The following is a 17,698-nucleotide window of genomic DNA, read 5'->3' on the forward strand; positions in this document are numbered from 1 at the left end:
GAATACCAGACCACCTGACCTGCCTCTTGAGAAACCTATATGCAGGTCAGGAAGCAACAGTTAGAACTGGACTTGGAACAACAGACTGGTTCCAAATAGGAAAAGGAGTATGTCAAGGCTGTATATTGTCACCCTGCTTATTTAACTTATATGCAGAGTACATCATGAGAAATGCTGGACTGGATGAAGCACAAACTGGAATCATGATTGCTGGGAGAAATATCAATAACCTCAGATATGTAGATGACACATACAGAGTTTTACCCACTGGGCTCCCAGGGAAGACCCCAAGAACTGTTTTTTAACATTTCATTTTTGTGAAATGTCAACATTATCAAAGGACCAATAATGAGTAAAATATTTTAATGTCATGCTCTGGAATATATTTCCATTAAGTAGTAGAGAATTCTAGTTTCATTTTTATCAATTTTCTATCCTAGGGTGCAGTATAAATTTTAAGGAGATAAAAGCAGAGTTCACTATATTTAATTTTTTTTAGAAAAGCAGCCCAGAAAGTTTAAGTGCAATTAATATTTATTGGCAAAGTTAATTGTGACATTAATAGGTAAATAAGTAGTTATTAAGAAATATAATCATGGAAATATGCAAATTATATCAGCCAACATATACTAAGTAAAATCAGTCTTTATTAAACCAAATCTTCTTTCAAAATATATTTTTGCTTAAAATTCTGGAGATTTTTCTTCATATGAAATTGTGATGTCAACGTTATTTCTTTGCTCTATTGAGGCATGCTATCAAAACTTCATTTCTTTTATTTATGTAGAGTTTCAAGAACAATAAAAACATTAGATGATTTGTTTTCCACAAGTAGATTGAAAATTTAAAAAAGAAGAAGAAACATTTTCTATAGCAAAAGTAGAGATTTAGGCAACTAACTCTTCACAAGCCTCTTGATTATTTTCTTATACAGAGGATTCTGCTGGTCCAGGCAAATTTTCCTCCCCGTCTTCAGCGTAGCTCTGTCAGAGAAAGAAGAGAGGTGCGTTTCAGTCCTCGGAGTTTGAATTTAGAATTAGACTAGCGGGGAGGCGCTAGTCTGGGGTTTAGAGGGACGGTAGGGAAGGGGAGAGCAGAGGGTGGGCACGAAAGCAACAAGTTCCAGGACTCACATCAGTTGGGGGCTGGGGCAGTGGAGCCCGGCCCCGATCACTTCCAAGCTGGAGATGTGCCTGGGGTGAATCCCCGAAGTGGTCTTCAGGCACACGCATTGGAGGTCCCCAGGCTCTCCACCTTCAGAGTCCGCTGGGAGCGGGACGAAGGTGGCAGGGAATGACGACTCTGTGAATAGTCAGAGGGACCTTGGGGATCTTCTCACTGCCTTGGACCTTTATTTCCTCACCCACAAACCACATCCCTCTGAAAGAATATTGCCGGCTAGGTGATCGAGCGCACCGGCCAGCACGTGGCACCGCGTCTTCACACGTAGCAAGCGCTCGGGAAATCCTAGCTGGGATCCGGAGATTATGGACCACGTTCCTGGGACTTCCCGGACTCTCTGCTGCCCGGGACCTCTCCCCGCCCTCCTTCCGTCAGCGCTCACCTTGGGCCAGGGCGATGGCCGGCAGGAGCAGCAGCCCCAGGAGCAGCAGCCCTGGGCTGGACCGCGGGCGGGAGGCGCGGGGTCCGACTGCCGGGTTCATCGCGCTCAGGAGTGCCAGCCGGAGCCGAGAGCCAGCGCACGGGCTGCAGGGCTGGAGCTCCGCAGACTCGTGGTTCCCCACCCTCTCAAGACCCGTTTTATCCCCGCCATCTGCCCGCTTCTTCGGAAGCTTGGGGTGGAGGGTGGGGAACCGCGGTGCGGAAACAGACACATCTGCAGAATTCGGCTGTGGACAGACAAGATTAAGCAAGAAAAAAGAAAAAAAAGCCAGAGACCAGCAGTCTTACTGGGAGCTGGTGGCAGGATCCGGCCCCCACCCTGAATTCACATACATCCGTACAGTCAGAAACAGTACTTCAACCTTATAAAAATGTCTTTATTATTCATCTATTTATTGGCTGTGCTAGATCTTCCCTTGCTATGTAGTGGCTTTTGCCAATTGAGAGCAGGGGCTACTCTTCCTTGCAGTGCTGGGGGAGCCTCTCATTACAGTGTCTGCTCTTGTTGGAAAGCACCAGCCCTAGACACAGGGGGCTGAGTAGTTGCAGGGAGTGCACTGTGCGTAGTTGCTCTGCAGCATGTGGAATCCTCCTGAATCATGGATGGAACCTGTACCCCCTGCATTGGCAGGTGGATTCTTAACCGCTGGATGACCAGAGAAGTCCCTAAAAGAGTCTGTTTTCTTTGTTATGTGCAATAGTAGAGGCACTCTGCAGTCACTGTTTTGCAATTTGTGCAGCTGGAGTTTCTGTTTCCTTCTCCCAACTGCCTCCTCAAGAACTGCTCCTTCACTTCTGTTTCTTATGGATGACCATTGAGTTGAACCTGGCAGTTGTGTGTCTGCAAGATGTGCATTTTGTCATGGTATTCTGCTGCTAAAAAGTTGAATTTGATCTCTAGGTGAGGGCTTGGTTCCAGAAGTTAGGTGGATGTACAAAGCTTCCTCAGACTCTTGAATGGGATCTCCCCAGCTTTATCAACCATCAGCCAATACATCCTAGGAAGCAAAATCTGTTGTTCTCATAAGTCCTCTTATTCTAAGAAGAATTGTAACATGAATATTTGGATTCATTCTTTCTGTAAAAACTTTACTGCCCAGGTATTTCATCATTTTGCTCACCCTGGAAGAGAGACCAAGGAGAGTGTTCAGGTTTTCCAGCTCCTGCTGCCCCCAGGGGCAGGGTGAGGTGGGCTGCACCATTGGCGGGAGTAGTGGTGCTCTCAGGAGGATACAGAGCATCTGGGAGCTGACTGTGGAAAAGAATGCACCAGAATCCTGCACAGAAAAGTTCAGGGATCCATGTGGACTGATCTCTGCTGGCCTCAGCCTGCAGCAGCTTGAAGTAGGGTTTCAGTTCCTGGCCAGAGATTAATCAGGTGGTGGTGGGGAGAGCACCAAATATTTGGTCAGTGACAAGGCACTGGCTTTTCAGCTTTGCACAAAAAAATTCCCACAAAGAGGAAAAGTAGTGAAACAAGTGAAGTGTTTCTTAGGAGGAAAAAAAGAGTAGAGTATATGTGGATAGACACACGGGTGGACTCAGTGAGAGGGTCTTGCTCTCGTGGTAGTTTAAATCACTTACATGGGGCATTTCTTCCAGGTTTCTTTTGGCCAATCATTTTTATTTTCCTGGTTCAGAGTCTGTATTTGGTATATCTCACAATCCTCCCATGTGTATGCATGCATCAATTAACCAAGATGGATTCTGCTGAAGATGTCTATGGGTAGTTAGCATCACTTAATATGGAAGGGCACCTCCTCCCTTTTTGACTTCCAAGGAGCCTTTCTGTATATGCTGCTGCTGCTGCTAAGTCACTTCAGTCGTGTCTGACTCTGTGTGACTCCATAGAAGGCAGCCCACCAGTCTCCCCCGTCCCCGGGATTCTCCAGGCAAGAACACTGGAGTGGGTTGCCATTTCCTTCTCCAATGCATGAAAGTGAAAAGTGAAAGTGAAGTCGCTCAGTCATGTCCAACTCTTTGCGACCCCATGGACTGCAGCCTACCAGGCTCCTCTGTCCTTGGGATTTTCCAGGCAAGAGTACTGGAGTAGGGTGCCATCGCCTTTTCCTTCTGTATATGACTGTAGCTCAAATCATGAACTCCTTATTGCAAAATTCAGACTGAAATTGAAGAAAGTAGGAAAAACCACCAGACCATTCAGGTATGACCTAAATCAACTCCCTTATGATTATACAGTGGAAGTGACAAATAGATTCAAGGGATTAGACACAGTGCCGGAAGAACTATGGATGGAGGTTCATAACATTGTCCAGGAGGCTGTGATCAAAATCATCCTCGAGAAAAAGAAATGCAAAAAGGCAAAATAGTTGTTTGAGGAGGACTTAAAAATAGCTGAGAAAAGAAGAGAAGTGAAAGGCAAAGGAGAAAAGGAAAGATATATCCATCTGAATGCAGAGTTCTAAAGAATAGCAAGGAAAGGTAAAAAAAACTTCCTAAGTGAACAATGCAAAGAAATAGAGGAAAACAATAGAATGGGGAAGACTAGAGACCTCTTAATGAAAATTAGAGATAACAAGGGAACATTTCATGCAAAGATGGGCACAATAAAGGACAGAAACGGTAGGGACCTAACAAAAGCAGAAGATGTTAAGAAGAGGTGGCAAGAATACATAGAAGAATTATACAAAATAAAATCTTAATGACCCAGATAGCCATGATGCTGTGACCAGTCACCTAGAGGTAGACATCCTGGACTGAAAAGTCAAGTGGGCCTTAGGAGGCATCACTATGAACAAAGCTAGTGGAGGTGATGGAATTCCAGTTGAGCCATTTCAAATCCTCAAAGATGATGCTGTGAAAGTGTTGCACTCAATATGCCAGAAAATTTGGAAAATTCAGCAGGGGCCACGGGACTGGAAGAAGTCGGTTTTCTTTCCAATCCCAAAGAAAGGCAATGCCAAAGAATGTTCAAACTACTGCACAGTTGAGCTCATTTCACATGCTAACAAAGTAATGCTCAAAATTCTCCAAGCAAGGTTTGAACAGTAAGAGAACTGAGAACTCCCAGATGTGTAAGCTGGATTTAGAAAAGGCAGAGGAACCAGAGATCAAATTGCCAATATCCATTGGATCATAGAAAAAGCAAGAGAATTCCAGAAAAGCATCTACTTCGCTTCATTGACTATGCCAAAGGCTTTGACTGTGTGGATCACAACAACCTGTGGAAAATTTTTCAAGAGATGGGAATATCAGACCACCTTACTTGCTTCCTGAGAAATCTGTATGCAGGTCAAGAAGCAACGGTTAGAACTGGACATGGAAAAACTGACATGGTTTCAAATTGGGAGAGGAGTACTTCAAAACGGTATATTGTCACCTTGCTTATTTAATTTATATGCAGAATACATCATGCATAATGCCAGACTAAATAAAGCACAAGCTGGGATCAAGATTGCTGGGAGAAATATCAATAACCTCAGATATGCAGATGACACCACCCTTATGGCAGAAAGAGAAGTGGAACTGAAGAGCCTCTAGATGAAAGTAAAAGAGGAGAGTGGAAAAGCTGGCTTAAAACTCAACATTCAAAAAATGAAAATCATGGTATCCAGTCCCATCACTTCATGGAAAATAAATGGGGAGAAAATGGAAACTGAGAGACTTTATTTTCTTGGGCTCCAAAATCACTGCAGATAGTGCCTGCAGCCATGAAATTAAAAGACACTTGCTCCTTGGAAGAAAAGCTATGACCAACTTAGCATATTAAAAAGCAGAGACATTACTTTGCCGACAAAGGTCCATCTAGTCAAAGCTATGGTTTTTCCAGTAGTCATGTATAGATGTGAGAGTTGGACCATAAAGAAAGCTGAGTGCCAAAGAATTGATGCTTTTGAACTGTGGTGTTGGAGAAGACTCTTCAGAGTCCGTTCAACAGCAAGGAGATCAAACCAGTTAATCCTAAAGTAAATCAGTCCTGAATATTCATTGGAAGGACTGACGTTGAAGTTGAAGCTCCAATAATTTGGCCAGCTGATGCAAAGAACTGACTCATTGGAAAAGACCCTGATGCTGGGAAAGATTGAAGACAGGAGGAGAAGAAGACCAGAGAAGATGAGATGGTTGGATGTTATCACCGACTCAATGAACATGAGTTTAAGCAAGCTCCGGGAGTTGGTGATGGACAGGGAAGCCTGGTGTGCTGCGGTCCATGGGGTTGCAAAGAGTTAGACACAACTGAGCGACTGAAATGAACTGAGTACATGCAGGGCTCCTGACTTAGAGAATGAGAAATATGTGGCCTCTCATCTTCTATGTGGGCAGGGCCCAGCCTCCTCCCTTCAGCGTTCTTGCTATTTTTGTCTTGGGGTATCAGTCCACAGAAAACAAACTCCAACTGTTTGCTCCGGGGCCCTTCTATCTCCTGCCTCAAGACCATCTTCCCTTCCCTTAGAAAGAATGACTTTGGTTTTGATTAGGGAAAAATACACCCTCATCTCAAAGCCAGAGGCTCTCTGTCATACTGATTAACTGTGGTTAAGGGCCTTGGAAGCTCAGTGCATGGACCAAGCTGACCTCGTAAGGCTCAGCAGGACCTGACCTCTGCAGGGATGTGCGCTTGAATTCCTAGACCTGGAATGTGCTTTCTCTTACTCTCTCACCACCTGTCCTTTCATCTAGCTAAGTTCTACTCATATTTCTGATGTCAGCTGAAATATTACCTCCCAGAGGGATCTTCCCTGACAGCTAAGCAACTCACGTTCCCTTTTGTTGTCATGTAGCACCCACTGCTTCTCCTGTTTGTCACAGCTCATATAAACACACACACGTGATACTCACACAAGTCATGCCTATATATTTAAATGTGTTTAAAATGGTTTCTCTTCCTAAATGAAAAGTTCCATGAGCTGTGAGATAGTATTGTCTATCACTATTCTAACTCCCTGTTAAAAGGAAAAGTGAAGTGTTAGTCGCTCCGTCATGTCAAACTCTTTGAGACCCCCCAGGCTGTAGCCCACCAGGCTCCTCTGTCCATGGGATTCTCCAGGCAGGCATACTAGAGTGGGTTGCCTTTCTCTTCTCCAGCTCCCTGGTAGGGACTCAATATAAAGCACTACATTAGTGAAGATGATGAATGTTGTCAACGATAATGATGAGGCTTTGACATATTCAAGTGCCATTTCTTTGTGCAGTAGGAGCATACCTCTATATGAACGTGTGGTTGTAATTATTTGTCAGCCTGTCTGCATCTCCCGCCAGACAAGTTATCTCTTCAAGGACAATTCTCCATGACTTATAGGTCTTTGAATACCCAGCATCTTCACAATGGCTAGTACAGCATGTGGTGTAAGTCATATGTATTTATGGAACTGAAACTTGAGATCCCATTTGGGTTAGCACAGAGGGAATGGATAGAAGAGTGGGTTAGCATACGGATGGGCAACATACTGGATTTGTACAATCTGACCCCCAGGTTTCAATATTTGCAGTGTAAAGAAACTCAGGGAGTAATGGCAGTTAATTCATTCTTTCTCTGCATCTAATAGAATAATTCAATATGTGCACACAAAAATAAAAGACATATGCACAATGAAGGAGGTATTAGCATAGTGTAAAAACTGTGTCCCAGGAGGTGGCCCTCCTGGATTTCAGTAGGAGATACTAGAGAAATGAATGAGATGCTGAGCTATTTTAAATTATTGGTGAAAAACTGATGACCATGAGTGCTTTATTTATTACATGTTTATTTATGTGTATTATTTGTTAACTGTTACTTAATAAATGTGTTTATTTTGTACACAAAACATTTAAGGCATTAAATCTATAATGATGAGAATGTAATAAAAAGAAACCTAATAATGCATAGACTGTAAACTAAATGCTTCATACATGGGTGCTCCCCAAACTCCATGTGCAGGTTGGGCTAGATGAGCTGATGTCTTCTATAAGCACCATGGATGTTTAGTATGCTATTTATGTATCAAGTCTTATTTTCTGTGTCAATACCATTATGTGAAACATAATATAATCTCTTCATTAGAAAAAGAAAAATCAAGCAAAGTGTTAAGATGTTGTGGTTAATAGCACAGTTTCAAATCGCCCCTCTGTCACCTACTTAGTTATTTGATTCTGAGGCAAATTTCCTAATTTCTTTGAACTTCGATTTTCTTCTCTGTAGCACTGCTGCTGCTGCTGCTAAGTCGCTTCAGTTGTATCCGACTCTGTGTGACCCCATAGACGGCAGCCCACCAGGCTCCCCCGTCCCTGGGATTCTCCAGGCAAGAACACTGGAGTGGGTCGCCATTTCCTTCGCCAATGCATGAAAGTGAAAAGTGAAAGTGAAGTCGCTCAGTTGTGTCCGACTCGTAGCGACCCCATGGACTGCAACCTACCAGGCTCCTCCATCCATGGGATTTTCCAGGCATGAGTACTGGAGTGGGTTGCCTTTGCCTTCTCCCTGTAGCACTGGGAATGCTAATTATAATAATAATAAATACTAACATTGGCCTATGGATTATTGTGTGACATGGATTATTTTCAGCACTTTGAATTTATTAGCTCTTAATTTTCACATCAACTCCATGAGATAAGCAATATTATTATGCCATTTTAGAAATGAAGAAACAAGGCACAGAGAGTTTATGCAATCTGACCAAAGTTACACAGCTAGTAAGTGGTGGACTGTTACCCCGTTATTCTCTCTTTAGAGGATATGCTCTTAACCACATCATAGCTATCTTGTAAGAATTATTTAATTCTTTACAATTATTTAATTATAATGCATGCAAAACAATTATTTTATCTGGCATATTAATATTGTTATTAATATTATAATATTAATAGTTGTTAATAAAGTTTTGCTATTACTATAGTACATTAAAAACAGCACAAATCATCAACTGGTGAATTTTGTTGTTCATATTGTTAAATACCAACGTTTTTAAAAAAGATAAGGCTTTTCCCCCTAATAATTCTGTTAAAAGTAATAATATAAGACAACAAAGCAATAATAAGTTTGATTTTATGTTAATATTTCTGTAAGAATAGTATATTTCAAGGGATTAGAGTGAAAGAAATTCTGTTGATTATAAAATAATAATTAGTAGTCTGGTAAAGTTTAAATCCTCTCTTGTCCTTATTTGCAAGGCTGATTCTAATACAGAAAATGTAACCATGTAGATATTAAGTAAACAAAAATGTACAAACATGTTGGGGTAAAATATTCAACATCAAGGAGAATCTGCTGTTATTATTAAAAATACTGTATCATTGAAGATATATATGATACCATATGTCATCACATTTTGTTTGCTCTACTGGTATTAAATGTGTCTACTTTAAAGTAAATAACCACTGCTCACAAAAAGCACATTCTACAATTTTATTATTGTTAGGATTTGAAGGCTAAAGTAAACACTGGAAAAATCTTTCAGCTAATGTTTTGAAACAAGACATGCTAGGACTAACACAATGAAAAATCTATTAAATATCTAAATGTATTAATAAACATTTATTCAGCAAGTGCTCCATGCTGGGCTCTGTGTGGTTTCTAATATCACTGACCGTTATGGAATCATCGTGGTCATGTCCAGTCTATTAGTACAGAGGAGCACTATAAGTTAAGACAAATGTTTTTGGAAAGAAACTTTTAAAGAAAGAAATGCAAAACACATTGCCACATTTAGTCAAGAGTTAGGGAGTAAAACATATATTGTATTTTGAAACAAGCCTTGGTTACTTTCTTTTTTTATTAATTTTTAAAACGTTTACACTATTTTAAAAGGTTACTTTCCATTTAGAGTTATTACAAAATATTGGTTATATTCCTCCTGTTATACAATACATCCTTGAGACTGTCTTATACCCTAGCCATGCTTAATTTTATCTTCTCTCTGTCATCTATTAACCAGCCATCTCAGAGCAAATTGTGACTTTTTGAGACAGAATGGAAAACATATCCAAAGTTTAATACAGTATGACTAGGTATCCTGGGTAAATAAGAACTCTAGAAAGCCAAGATTTCAACTTATGTTCTTCTTGGGAGATAAAAAGTTTTGACAGAAAGTGAAAAAGATTAAGCAGCTAACCCACCATCTTCCAATATTTTCTGGACTATTTTCTTGATTCGGGGGGCTTCCGGATTCAGGCAGATTTTCTTCCCATTCTTCAACTCGGCTCTGCAAGAGAGAGTAGAATTATCTGTGAGCATCCTGGCAATCATCAGAAGGGATCCAGCAGTGGTGGTAGGGAGGAGGATGGGGGGCTTCCTTAGGGAGGCAATACTAGAGAAGCAGAGACTTACATTACTTCGACTTCGTTGCAGTGGGGTCCTGCCCTGTGGACCTCCAAACTTTGGATGTTACTGGAATGAATGCCAGAGGTGGTCTTCACACACAAGCAGCGAAGTTCAACATGTAGCAATCTCTCTTTACTGCTAACTAGAGCAGAAGATACGATTCTTTTTTTTTTTTTTAGAAGATATGATTCTATTAGTGGTCATAATTATCTCCTAGATCTTATATATTGATGAGTACCTCCTTCGCAAGGCTGTTGTGAATACGATCGACCTGTCAACCTTTACTAAAGCACCAAGCAGAATTCCTGGCACAGGTCAAGTGCCCACAGAGTGCAGCGTCTCCATTTGTAATTATTCATATAGTGCCCTTCTCTAGTCCCAGGGGCACTAAGGCAGTCCCTCCCCCAGACACAGCTGCAGCAGAAGCAGCCTCAGGTTAGGAGAAACAGAGAGTCTACTATTCACCTCTCCCTAAAGTTTCTCTTACATTTTCCATTGGTGGAGGGAACCAGCATCGTCAGGAGCAGTGACATCAGCAGCAATACCTGTAGGACAGGAAGCGGGCTGGGCACGGTATATGAGGAGGTGGCGTCAGGTCTGAGGCTCATGGTGGAAAAGACTTGTGTTAGAGTTGTTCCCAGGAAGGTGAACTTCTGCTCAGGAGTCTACAGCTAAGTGGTTTTCACAGTTGCCTGATGTCTTTTATACACCCTGCCTCAAGGCCAGTAAGGAGAAAAAGGATAGGGATAGGGGAAGTGAGGGTGTGTGGTAACACAAGTGTAAGAGTGGTGAAGTTGTGCCCAACCCAGATAAATGCCAGGCAAGTCACATTCCTGCTAAATTTCATTTGCTGCATCCCTGCACATGCTCACCCCCCTTTCTCAATATCCACCTCCCTTGCACATATTTAGGCAAGAACTAGACTGAAATATTACATATATTTTCCCTGAATAATTATGTAATATGCCCTGCCTTTTCTATAATGCAATTTAGAGGCCTTATAGACATTTTAGGTGTATCTGAAAGCATAAATGTGTGTCCCTTTGAAAAGAGAATTATCTTCCCTTTCCAGTTGCCAAGGAAAGCAGATGTTACTATCTTGGTTGTTGATAAGTGCTGGGATTCGTTTGGAGTATGTGGATAAAATAGGAGCCAATTATTATCAAAACTTAACTTTATGTATTAGTTTATGGACTCCTTTCTGTCTTCCAAATGTATTATCTTTTATAATTTCATCCAGAAACTAGAAGCAAATTCTTCATCCCTTGTATTATAAAATAAACTTCTTACTTTTTTCTATCATCTGAGTCCACTTAATCTAACAGAGAAATGTATGATACAATTCACTGTAAAAGATTTATAAACTGCAGATAAAACATGCAAGTTCCTCTTCATCATTGCTCCACATTCTGGGTCTCCAGTGGTAACCATTGGTAAAAATTTGGCATTAGTTTTCTATTCTATCTACATTTATATATATACACATATACATAGATCCACATATATAATACATAAAGATATACATATAGAGAGATAGACATAGATCATATTTTATACAGTTGGAGTTATTATACAGCTTTTGTTCTATAAAATTATGTCTTCATCATCCTTTCATGTTACCTCAATGTCACTTTTTTCCATTCTTTTCAATGTCTGCATAATGTTCTATAGATAAGCAATTGTCATCCACCCTCTGTCCTACTGGCAACCTTGTAGGTGTTTCTGGTTTTGCACTTATGGATTGCAGTAAGAGCTTTATTAAAGTCTCAAACTCTAATTAAGGATCTTGATCTCAAACCCCACGTGATATGGACAAAGCCTGGCAGATGTACAGGAGGGGGCCCACACATCACATACTGGCTGGTGTTCGCTGTCATCTGGATCTCTGACTCATCTATGAGATTGCTTCCTCAACAGGACTATACACTTGGTTTTGGGTTTGTTTGTTTTTTTTTAAGGTTTTAAAAAATGACATTTCTTAAAAGTTCAGTTCAGTTCAGTCGCTCAGTTGTGCCTGACTCTTTTCAACCCCATAGATTGTAGCACGCAAGGCCTCCCTGTCCATCACCAACTCCCAGAGCTTACTCAAACTCATGTCCATTCGGTCGGTGATGCCATCCAACCATCTCATCCTCTGCTGTCCCCTTCTCCTCCCAGCATCAGGGTCTTTTCCAATGAGTCAGTTCTTCGCATCAGGTAGCCAAAGTATTGGAGCTTCAGCTTCAGCATCAGTCCTTCCAGTGAATATTCAGGATTGATTTCCTTTAGGATGGACTGATCGGCTCTCCTTGCTGTCCAAGGGACTCTCAAGAGTCTTCTCCAACACCACGGTTCAAAAGCATTAATTATTTGGCTCTGAACTTTCTTTATGGTCCAACTCTCACATCCATACATGAATACTGGAAAAACCATAGCTTTGACTAGATGGACCTTTGTCGGCAAAGTAATGTCTCTGCTTTTTAATATGCTATCTAGGTTGGTCATAACTTTTCTTCCAAGGAGCAAGCGTCTTTTAATTTCATGGCTGCAGGCACTGTCTACAGTGATTTTGGAGCCCCCCAAAATAAAGTCAGCCACTGTTTCCATTCTTTCCCCATCTATTTGCCATGAAGTGATGGGACCGGATACCATGATTTTCATTTTTTGAATGTTGAGTTTTAAGCCAGCTTTTTTACTCTCCTCTTTCACTTTCATCAAGAGGCTCTTAAGTTCTTCTTCTCTTGCTGCCATAAGCATGGTGTCATCTGCATATCTGAGGTTATTGATATTTCTCCCACCAGTCTTTACTCCAGCTTGGGCTTCATCCAGTCCAGCATTTTTCATGATGTACTCTGCATATAAGTTAAATAAGCAGGGTGACAATATACAGCTTTGACGTACTCCTTTCCTGTTTTGGAACCAGTCTGTTGTTCCAAGTCCAGTTCTAACTGTTGCTTCTTGACCTGCATATAGATTTCTCAGGAGGCAGGTCAGGTGGTCTGGTATTCCCATCTCTAAGAATTTTCTAGAGTTTGTTGTGATCCACACAATCAAAGTCTTTGGAGTAGTCAATGAAGCAGAGGTAAATGTTTTTCTGGAACTCTCTTGCTTTTTCAATGATCCAACAGATGCTGGCAATTTGATCTCTGGTTCCTCTGTCTTTTCTAAATCCAGCTTGAACATCTGGAAGTTCACAGTTCATGTTGAAGCCTGGCTTGGAGAACTTTGAGTATTACTTTACTAGTGTGTGAGATGAGTACAATTGTGTGATAGTTTGAGAGTTCTTTGGCATTGCCTTTCTTTGGGATTGGGAAGAAAATTGACTTTTCTAGTCCTGTGGCCACTGCTGAGTTTTCTAAATTTGCTGGCATATTGAGTCCAGCACTTTCACAGCATCATCTTTTAGGATTTGAAATAGCTCAACTGTAATTCAATCACCCACAACTAGCTTTGTTCATAGTGATCCTTCCTAAGGCACACTTGACTTTGCATTCCAGGATGTCCGGCTCTAGATGAGTGATCACATCATCGTGGTTATCTGGGTCATGAAGGTCTTCTGTGTATTATTGCCACCTCTTCTTAATATCTTCTGCTTCTGTTAGGGCCATACATTTCTTAAAAGTTAACATGTACATAATAGGCAACTGAAAAACACAAGAAATAAAAAACAGTCATCCGTAACACAAGCAGTTTACCGCTTGATACTAAGCATCCATTTTTATGTAAATAAGATCATGCAGTTATGTATCATGCTTTCTCACACATCATGAATACTTACCATTTCACTATCCCACAGCTATATGAGTATTTTGATAACCAAGAATATACTATACCAACTCAGTGTGGGAAAAAAATGCAATCCTGCCTTGGCAACAAATATTTCATAAGAAACAAAAATAGCAACAGCTCTCTGCTGCTGCTGCTGTTAAGTCACTTCAGTCGTGTCCGACTCTGTGTGACCCCATAGACGGCAGCCACCAGGCTCCCCCGTCCCTGGGATTCTCCAGGCAAGAACACTGGAGTGGGTTGCCATTTCCTTCCCCAATGCATGAAAGTGAAAAGTCAAAGTGAAGTCTCTCAGTCGTGTCCAACGCTTAGCAACCCCGTGGATTAGATAAGGATATTGGTAGAGTTATGATTAAAATACTACATTCCCTTAGTGCTCGATTAAAAATGGGACACAGAGCAACAGAGTACATGAAGTATAATGCTTCTAAGAGGATTCATTATCCAAGCTAAACTATTAAAGTATTAGCGAGGAAGTATGTTTCCATTGAATTTCTTAACAAAATGTTCCTGTGATACAGCCTAGAGATGTACACGCATCAGCGGTTATCATCTAAATACAAGTATGACACAGCCATATACATTCCTCCTTTTATACTTCCTTCTGCTCATCTGCTGCCAACCTAATGAACAAGTCCTGATGTACATTTCTTAGAGATGGTTTAACAATTCCATATCTAAGATGATTTATTTTTATCAATTATAGCAAAAATATTTGGACTTCCCTGGTGGCCCAGAGGTTAAGATTCTGCTCTCCAAATGTAGGGGCCAAGAGTTCAATCCATGGTCAAGGAAGATCCTGCATGCCTCATGGCATGCCAAATATATATATATATATATATATATATATATATATATATATATACACACACACACACACACACATGGGCTTTCCAGGTGGCTGAGATGGTAAAGCATCTGCCTACAGTGCGGGAGACCCGGGTTCGATCCCTGGGTCAGGAAGATCCTCTGGAGAATGAAATGGCAACCCACTCCAGTACTCTTGCCTGGAAAATCCCGTGGACGGAGGAGCATGGTAGGCTACAGTCCATGGGGTCGCAAAGAGTCGGACACGACTGAGCGACTTCACTTTCACTTTTCACTTTCCCAGGTGGTACTAGTGGTAAAGAATCTGCCTGCCAATGCAGGAGACACATACAGGGGTTCAATCCCTGGGTTGGGAAGATCCCCTGGAGGAGGATATGGCAACTCACTCCAGTATTCTTGTCTGGAGATTCACCATGGGCAGAGGAGCCTTGGCAGGCTACAGTCCATGGGGTCCAACAGAGTCCAACATGACTAAAGCAACTTAGCATGTATATATATATATACATATATATATATATATATATATATATTTGAAGTGAAAGTTGCTCAGTCATGTCCAACTCTTTGTGATCCCATGAACTATACAGTCCATGAAATTCTCCAGGCCAAAATACTGGCATGGGAAGCCATTCCCTCCTTCAGGGGATCTTCCAAACCCAGGGATCGAACCCAGGTCTCCTGCATTGCAGGCGATTCTTTATCAGCTGAGCTATATATATGTATATATAATATACTTTATATATATAATTATACATTATATGCATCATATAAATAATATATATATATATATATACACATATATATTTTGTTTAGTCGCTGAGTTGTGTCTGACTCTGCAACCCCATGGACTGCAGCCCGCCAGGCTCCTCTGTCCATGGTAATTCTCCAGGCAAGAAACCAAGATATTTACAAATTGATTAATTCATTAGCTCTACTTTTTATCATACACTGTCACCTCAGGATATCTAAAAATCTTAGATGTTGCAAAATAATGAACCTTGTCCACAATAAACATAGGTACTTTACAAAAATGAACATAAAAATCTATGGTTACCACCTAAAACTGTGTTTGAGATATGGAAATGTTAGCCAGGAACCCTTCCCTTCACCCTTTCTCTTACCCCTCCTCCAGCATTCTGGGGGACAGCGCTACATATAGCTCCAAGAGGTGATTAACAGAGACACCCCCAGAAAACTTGGGCTTCCCTGGTAACTCAGCTAGTTAAGAATTTGACTGCAATACAGGAGACCCTGCTTCAATTCCTGGGTTGGGAAGATCCCCTGGAGAAGGGAATGGCTACCCACTTCAGTATTCTGACCTGGAGAATTCCATGGACTGTATAGTCCATGGGGTTACAGACAGTCGGACATGACTGAATGACTTTCACTTTCACTCCCAGAAAATGCAGCCCTTCCTAAAAATTATGGAAAGGGTATCAGTTAAGGGGTTATTTTACTACCTCTGCTTTTAATATACTTTGGGCATTCAGTCATTTCAGTCACTCAGTTGTGTCCGACTCTTTGTGACCCCATGAATTGCAGCACGCCAGGCCTCCCTGTCCATCACCAACTCCCGGAGTTCACTCAGACTCATGTCCATCAAGTCAGTGATGTCATCCAGCCATCTCATCCTCTGTCATCCCCTTCTCCTCCTGTCCCCAATCCCTCCCAGCATCAGAGTCTTTTCCAATGAGTCAACTCTTCGCATGATGTGGCCAAAGTACTGGAGTTTCAGCCTTAGCATCATTCCTTCCAAAGAAATCCCAGGGCTGATCTCCTTCAGAATGGACTGGTTGGATCTCCTTGCAGTCCAAGGGACTCTCAAGAGTCTTATCCAACACCACAGTTCAAAAGCATAAATTCTTCGTCGCTCAGCCTTCTTCACAGTCCAACTCTCACATCCATACATGACCACTGGAAAAACCATAGCCTTGACTAGCCAGACCTTTGTTGGCAAAGAAATGTCTCTGCTTTTGAATATGCTATCTAGATTGGTGATAACTTTTCTTCCAAGGAGTAAGCATCTTTTAATTTCATAGCTGCAGTCACCATCTGCAGTGATTTTGGAGCCCCAAAAAATAAAGTCTGACACTGTTTCCACTGTTTCCCCATCGATTTCCCATGAAGTGATGGGACCAGATGCTATGATCTTCGTTTTCTGAATGGTGAGCTTTAAGCCAACTTTTTCACTCTCCACTTTCACTTACATCAAGAGGCTTTTTAGTTCCTCTTCACTTTCTGTCATAAGGGCATTAGGGCTTACTTATTTTTTAATTCACAGCAGTATTAACTAAAATGCACAAGTAGAATAATCATTACATAATCTGAATGTGTGTGATTCCTGAGCACTGACTGAGCCTTCTCTGTCCACTTTTGAATGCAGAGGCATGTGGAAGATTTCTTTGAATGCCTCATGTATCCTGTAGTGCATAGGATAATGCAATGTACCGGAGGCCATAGCTAAATAGTGTTAGTGAATAAATCAGCTACTCTCATTAAAGGAAAGTTTCTCTTTCCTTTCTGATCATTCACAGTCTCAAACTAGACTTCACATGAACCCCAAGTGCAGGTGGTATAAAAAAGTGATTTGGGAGGCTGGGAAGAAAGGATGGATCCCCCAGACACAGGTCATCTTCCTCTTACAGCTTTGTAGAAATCTTACATAATATTTAAGCTTCCTATTTTCCTTTCTACTTATTTATTTATACCTTCAAAATTCTAGAAGGAACTTTTAAAATGTTAAGTGTATAAAATTACCTTTTATCATAAAAATGACTATGTAAATAATTTTTCCAACTTAAAAAAAAATTTTTAAGCCACTTTTTCCTGTTTATCAGTTCCTGACTATGTCTAAGTTCTTAGTTCCTGCTTTACAATGTATTCCTTATTTTTCTCCACCCTAATAGTTTTCTTCTTATAACTTGCAGTCTAGCAGTAGAACATATTAAATTAACATGACTTCCCCCCTTTTAGTCTAAAATTCATAGTCTAGCAGGTAGACTAGAGGAAAATTTATAATCTAGCAGGTAAACTCAAGGAAAATCTTAAACTGAAAATTAGTATTCTTCTAAGAGGGACCATGTGAAGTGAATTACAGAGAGAATTTCAACAGGAAACAGGACGAGGGGAATAAATTTCCTTCTAGTTCTTCCTGAGTGATGACTGTATAACCTTTCCCCATTATTGTGATTAAAATGTTGCAATATTCACAAATACTGTGAATTA

At 41.0% G+C, this 17,698-nt stretch overlaps 1 protein-coding gene across 1 annotated transcript; it reads right to left on the minus strand.

Moving 5' to 3' along the window:
- Positions 1-516: 516 nt before the first annotated feature.
- LOC102414909 (platelet factor 4) lies at positions 517-10,563 on the minus strand. Its single transcript, XM_006059631.4, has 6 exons — positions 10,368-10,563; positions 9,887-10,022; positions 9,676-9,761; positions 1,565-1,850; positions 1,134-1,302; positions 517-983 (listed from the first exon to the last, which is right to left on the minus strand). The coding sequence occupies exons 3-6, from the start codon at positions 9,676-9,678 to the stop codon at positions 896-898; spliced, it is 546 nt and encodes a 181-aa protein (XP_006059693.2). The 5' UTR covers positions 9,679-9,761; positions 9,887-10,022; positions 10,368-10,563; the 3' UTR covers positions 517-895.
- Positions 10,564-17,698: the final 7,135 nt, after the last annotated feature.

This window comes from Bubalus bubalis, chromosome 7 (genome assembly GCF_019923935.1).
Source record: "Bubalus bubalis isolate 160015118507 breed Murrah chromosome 7, NDDB_SH_1, whole genome shotgun sequence".
Taxonomy (NCBI): domain Eukaryota; kingdom Metazoa; phylum Chordata; class Mammalia; order Artiodactyla; family Bovidae; genus Bubalus; species Bubalus bubalis.

Coding starts and splice junctions, on each gene's coding strand:
- LOC102414909 (XM_006059631.4), bottom strand. Junction 1,303..1,564: donor GGCCATCGCCCTGGCCCAAG/GTGAGCGCTGAC, acceptor GACTATTCACAG/AGTCGTCATTCCCTGCCACC. Junction 984..1,133: donor TGCCCCAGCCCCCAACTGAT/GTGAGTCCTGGA, acceptor TTTCTCTGACAG/AGCTACGCTGAAGACGGGGA.